This window comes from Gossypium raimondii, chromosome 1, assembly GCF_025698545.1.
Source record: "Gossypium raimondii isolate GPD5lz chromosome 1, ASM2569854v1, whole genome shotgun sequence".
In the NCBI taxonomy this organism is placed as follows: domain Eukaryota; kingdom Viridiplantae; phylum Streptophyta; class Magnoliopsida; order Malvales; family Malvaceae; genus Gossypium; species Gossypium raimondii.
In genome coordinates this window covers 52,049,451-52,055,450 of record NC_068565.1, presented here as the reverse complement: position 1 = coordinate 52,055,450, position 6,000 = coordinate 52,049,451, and the positions used below count along the sequence as shown (strand labels likewise).

Here is a 6,000-nt window from a genome sequence, read left to right as displayed (position 1 = left end):
TTACTCAAGTAACCTAAACCCTAATTTATTTTTTCCTTAAAACCTTAAACACTAAACCCTAATCTAATTTTTTAAAATTTATAATTAATTTACTCAAGTAATTCTAAACTCTAATTTATTTATTTATTTTCTTAAAAACCATAAACATCAAACCCTAAAATCTAAAAACTCAAAATCTCCAAAACCTTAACTCTAATTGTAAAAACCTTAAATCCTAAAAAAGGGAAAAGTGCTTCGTGGACAAAATGCTTCCTTAAGGAAGCGTTTTCATGCTTTATCCCCTGATAACACGTTGACTTGGACGTATTTTTGGGGGAAATGATCCATTTCGATAATTAATTCAGAACCTGGCCTATTTCAATAATTTTAAAAATAAAAGGGATTTTATTGGTTATTTGACCGGAAAACGGAGTTGTGTAGTTGGTGGCAGACGGTCAAAAAGTAAATATTTGCTTCTTCTTATCATCATATCATGATAATGCAAAATGGAAAGCAATATCCATCCAATATTTCTCAACAAAACTAAATACCGAAAAGATAAATCAACAGATTCATTGAACTAAGTGACATTAATAACAGAATCATTAATGGTTGTAATTTTCGAGCTTTAAATTTTAGTTAAATTATTTTTTAATAATATAATTAATTAAACTGTTAAAATTATAACGACAATAAAATATACGTAAATCATTATATTAGTATTGTTAAAATTTAACAAGATAAACGCTAGATATTAATCTAATTATGATAATTATGTCATATTTAATCTAATTTGATTTGATTATAAAATAAAAAGATATGTGAAAATAAAAAATAGACGAAAATGATTTTATTAACTAATTTTGAATTATCTGATTGCAAAATATTTCCCAAATTAATGGAAATCCCACCTTGCCATGTATGCATTATTTAATTTATTTTACTTCCTTTACGGCTTTTACCGAGGTTCCGCGTGTCAGAATTCCACTATTGACAATCTCCTTGGATTCTCACTTTCCCACCGTCCGATGAAAAACAATTACCAAATGAGGACGATTTCACGTGATCTCTGCCGCACGTCAACATTTCTCACCTCCAAGGAAGAACCCTTCAAAATAACCGACCTTTTTTTGTGTCTCCCATCATCGCCACCTTCTTTGCTTCACCTCTTCTCTCCCACACACACCAGTCAATATCTCCCATAATCTCTTTCAACTTTTTTTTTCTTTTTCAATTCCCAGAAGAAAAAAAAAAACCCAATTTTTTTTTTCTAAGCTATGGATGGAACTGGGGTTGTTGCAGTTTATGGAAATGGAGCAATGACCGAAACCCATAACAAATCCACTTTCTCTGTGAAAGTGGGGTTAGCCCAAATGCTTCGAGGAGGTGTTATAATGGATGTTGTCACCCCTGAACAAGCTCGTATCGCTGAAGAAGCCGGAGCTTGTGCCGTTATGGCTCTTGAACGAGTCCCGGCTGATATCCGAGCCCAAGGTGGTGTGGCTCGAATGAGTGACCCACAACTCATTAAGGAAATTAAGCAAGCTGTTACTATCCCTGTCATGGCTAAGGCTCGTATTGGTCATTTCGTTGAAGCCCAAATCCTTGAAGCCATTGGTATTGATTATGTTGATGAAAGTGAAGTTCTTACACCCGCCGACGAAGAGAACCATATCAACAAACATAACTTTAGGATCCCTTTCGTTTGTGGGTGTCGGAATTTAGGTGAAGCACTTCGGAGGATCCGAGAAGGTGCCGCTATGATCCGAACCAAAGGTGAAGCTGGGACTGGTAACATTATCGAAGCCGTTAGGCATGTTAGGTCCGTGATGGGGGATATTAGGGTGCTAAGGAACATGGATGATGACGAAGTTTTCAGCTTCGCAAAGAAAATTCAATCTCCTTACGATTTGGTCATGCAGACGAAGCAGCTTGGGAGGTTACCGGTGGTTCACTTCGCCGCCGGAGGTGTAGCGACGCCGGCTGATGCTGCGTTGATGATGCAGTTGGGCTGTGATGGTGTCTTCGTCGGGTCTGGGGTTTTCAAGAGTGGTGACCCGGCTAGACGTGCTCGGGCTATTGTTCAAGCCGTCACTCATTATAGTGACCCGGAAGTCCTTGCTGAAGTTAGCTGTGGGCTTGGTGAGGCTATGGTTGGTATCAATTTGAATGATAAGAATGTCGAGCGGTTCGCAGCTCGGTCTGATTAGTCTATTTCGAGCTTCTTGGGGGTGAGAAATTCCACTTTTTTCTTTTTATTAACATTTACTATGAAACTTAGATTATATTTAGTGTATTTGATGTTTATGTTGAATAATTTTGTGTAGTAATGAGATTTAATGATGTTCCTATATTATACTGTTAACTATTCCGGCGCAATGAGATAGAAGGTTTTTTAATGAAAAAAATTCTAGTTAGGATCAAATTGTGTCAAAATAAAAGTAGATGCATTAAATTCTAAGTTTGAGTATAGTAGAGGGACCAAAACCATAATTTGACTTTTTCTTTTTGCTGTTTGGCTGCTTTACTTTTCTTTGATGGTGTAAATGATGATGCTTTATGTACACCATCTAGATTAATTAGTCACATTAGGGCTATAATCAAGCCAAGCTGATCCTGAATACTGGCAAGCTCGAGCTCGACTCAAAATCTTGAGCTTGATACTTTGCTTGAGCTCGATCAAACATCTATTTTTAATTTTTGCATTCAAGCTCAAGTTCGATTAAGCTCATACATATTCAAGTTCGAATTCAGCTCAATAATTAAGCTTAGGATTAATAATATATATTAGCAATAACACAATTAATAATATAGTCATTTAAAATATATATTAAAAATTAAAAGCTCGATAAGACTCATGAGCTGTTCGAGTTGAGTATTATTAAGCTCGAATTTTGCTTGATTAATAGCTCGAGCTCAAGCTTGTATTGATAATTACCTAATCAAGTTCGAGTTTCTTTTAGTCGAATTCGAGTAGCTTGCAAGTATCAATGTCTCATTTACACCCTTAAGACTTTATAAAAGTAAAAGATCAAATTATGTCAAATTAAGAGTATATGAATAAATTCTAAGTTTGAATAGAGGGACTAAAACCATAATTTGACCCTTTTTGTTGTTGTTTTGACTGCTTTGTCTTTCTTGGATGGTACAAATGATGATGCTTTATGTACACTGTTAAAAAAAATAGGTAAGAAGAAAAGCTGTCTACTAAAGGAATAAGTTGTTGAATAATACTTGACTTTTCACGTCTTTTGGTATTTGTTTAGGCTTTCAAATTTTTGGATTCTACCATAAATTTTCCATTTTATAAACACAGTTTAATGATATGCTTTGGAATGCATTATTTTGATTATTGCAAGCATCTTATATTTGTTGCAGTTTTATGCTAGGTTTGTCCTATTCTTTTGTTTTTATCTTTGAAGTAGTTTGTGAGTAGTGATTGGTAGTGAAAAGCGGATATGATAACGTGCTTCGGAAGTGATATTAGTACATTTTTGAACTTACAAATCTGAAGTCATTGATTATGCTTTCAAGTGGTTTAAGAACACGACTTTCCTGTTCTTTTGGTATCGTATCAGCACTTGTAATTTCCTATTTTCAACATAGTTTGATGATGATTTGGAAGGCATCTTTGTGATTATGGAATATGTTAAGTATAGCTTGTAGTTTGATGCTATGTTGTCCCATTCTTTTGCTTTCAACTGAAGTTGTTTGGAAGTAGTGATTGGTAGTGAAAAGCCGATATAATAACGTGCTTCGGAAGTGATATTACTACATTTTTTAACTTAAAAATGTGAAGTCATTTAATTATGCTTTCAAGTGGTTTAAGAACAGTCGACTTTCCTGTTCTTTTGGTATCATTTAAGCATTCATAGTTTCTGGTTTTCAGCTTAGTTTGATGATGATTTGGATGGCATCTTTTTGATTATGGTATATGATAAGTATAATTGTTGTTTGATGCTATGTTTTCGTATTCATTGGTTTTGAAAGTAGGGATTGATAGCTAAAAGTGGATACTATAAATAACATTCTTTGGAAGTAGTATAATTTGAACTGGTTCTAATATGTATACCGGATTTCGTGCGTTTCTTGCAAACATCAGCGGTGATATTTTGTTATTACATGCATTAATCCGATTTGTTTTCGATGTTTTGAGCTAGGTTTTTGAACCATTGAACTCACTGTTTGAGAGATTTGATTGTCTTTGGCTCTTTGCTTGCAGGAATCCCTTCGTCGCGTTGCGCTATTCCTGGATTATACAGGTGTTTCTTACAGTGGGATTGTCGTTCTATGTCGTAAATGTTCGTTAAGTGACTGGATGTTTTCAATAATTCTGCCTATTTCATTTTCTAAATTTAGATCTTTTTAAGATTGGTAGGAATTAAAGGAACTCAAATCTCTGGATTCTGCAGTTATAGGCTATGCAGAAACATTTACCTGCATTTTCAGGTGGTATTGGTTCTTCATAAAAGTGGCTTTGGTTGTTATCAATTTTTTTTTTTGGGTCTCATTTTCATCTGCATGTATGTCATTTTATTTGGATGTGATTACAAGAGGTAAATTTACCATACAGGTTCTTGGTACATTTAGTTTCTTAATATTAGATGAAAGAGTAAATTGATCATTTTCTTAATTTATTTTTTTATTTTATTGTCAAAAGCTGGTCCTTGTTGGCAACATGAAGTGTTATTGTTTAATTATTCTGTTAGTCATGTCAATTTTTAACAGTAGAAATAGATAATAATTTTAATAAAAACTGGTTAATTTGTTTTTTTATTTAATGTAAGTTTAAATAGAAAGAACAAAATACAATTCATTACTTGTTTCTCGTTATTGTTGGTATACTCCTGGAGGGTTGGGGTTGGATTAATTTGGATCCTTCGGTTCGACTCAGTTCTTGTTTAAAATGGGTTCTCGAGCTTCAACATCAATGCTAGGAAATGGTTCGATTGAATTCCCCTTCATTCAAACCAATTTGAAACTGAAATGATTTGAATTTTTAATCTCAAATTAATTATTTGAGTATTTTAGAGGATAGTTAAGAGACTGAAAGCCTGGTCAAGCTATGGGGGAAGTCATGAAATACAGAAAAAATCGAATGACTTGAATTTAAGATGATCTAAATTTAAAATTAGATCTAAATCAACTTGATCCAATCCATGGATTAAAATTTACAAGTCTACTAAAGGTGTAAAAATTAGTTTTAATCTTTGAATTTTTATATTTTAGAAGTTGTGTTATGATCGCTAATGTTATCACAATGTAACCACAACGCTAATAATAATCTTTTATTAAATTTTCCTATGTCTTTTACATGACAACTTCTGTTTTTCCTTTCTCCCTTTTTCTATTTTTCTCCATTATTTTTTGGTATTCTTCTCATAGTCTCCATTTCTCTTCTTCTCAAAGCTTTCTTCAAACACTATTGTGTTGATAACAAATACTATTAATTAATGATTATGTTTATTTGTTATTGCATTGGTAACCATAAGTAATAGTTCAGTGATTAGAATGTTATAAAATAATAGATAATATCATAATTTTTAAAATTTGATGACTAAAATCTAATTTTAACTATATTCAAGTGACTAAATCGATGACTTCTTAGATAATTTTTTAGCTTAAATTATATCCAATGTCACTAAATATTAGTAAGTTTACATTTTGGCTACTCAACTTTCAAAAGTTATAATAAATTATCACTAAACTATTTGAAAGTTTTTATTTAAGTCATCGGATTATTAGTTTTTTTTACAAAGTTCGATTAATGAGCTTTAACCTATAATTCGACGATCGGTATAGTGGACTAATACCTTTCGACAAGTGAAAGAACATAATTTAAATCCAAATCAATTAGACGTGTCGAAAATCAAGAGAAAAAAACATAAATTACAAAAAAAAACATATATTTTCTATTAATTTAGTTATATTGGTTTTTTTTTGGGGGATAAGTTTTGGATTAAATTACAAGGAAAAAAAATATTTTGGATTTTAAAAGAAAATGAAAAATACCGTTAAAGG

At 32.4% G+C, this 6,000-nt stretch overlaps 1 protein-coding gene across 1 annotated transcript; it reads left to right on the top strand.

The window, feature by feature from the left end:
- The first annotated feature begins 1,112 nt into the window (after positions 1–1,112).
- Positions 1,113–4,470, top strand: LOC105786557 (probable pyridoxal 5'-phosphate synthase subunit PDX1). The gene is made up of 2 exons (XM_012613054.2): positions 1,113–2,210; positions 4,202–4,470. The coding sequence occupies exon 1, from the start codon at positions 1,257–1,259 to the stop codon at positions 2,187–2,189; it is 933 nt and encodes a 310-aa protein (XP_012468508.1). The 5' UTR covers positions 1,113–1,256; the 3' UTR covers positions 2,190–2,210; positions 4,202–4,470.
- The last annotated feature ends 1,530 nt before the right edge of the window (positions 4,471–6,000 follow it).

What these genes read in the sequence shown, in the direction of transcription:
- LOC105786557 (XM_012613054.2), top strand. Translation starts at nt 1,257, where the DNA reads ATGGATGGAACTGGGGTTGTTGCAGTTTATGGAAATGGAGCAATGACC.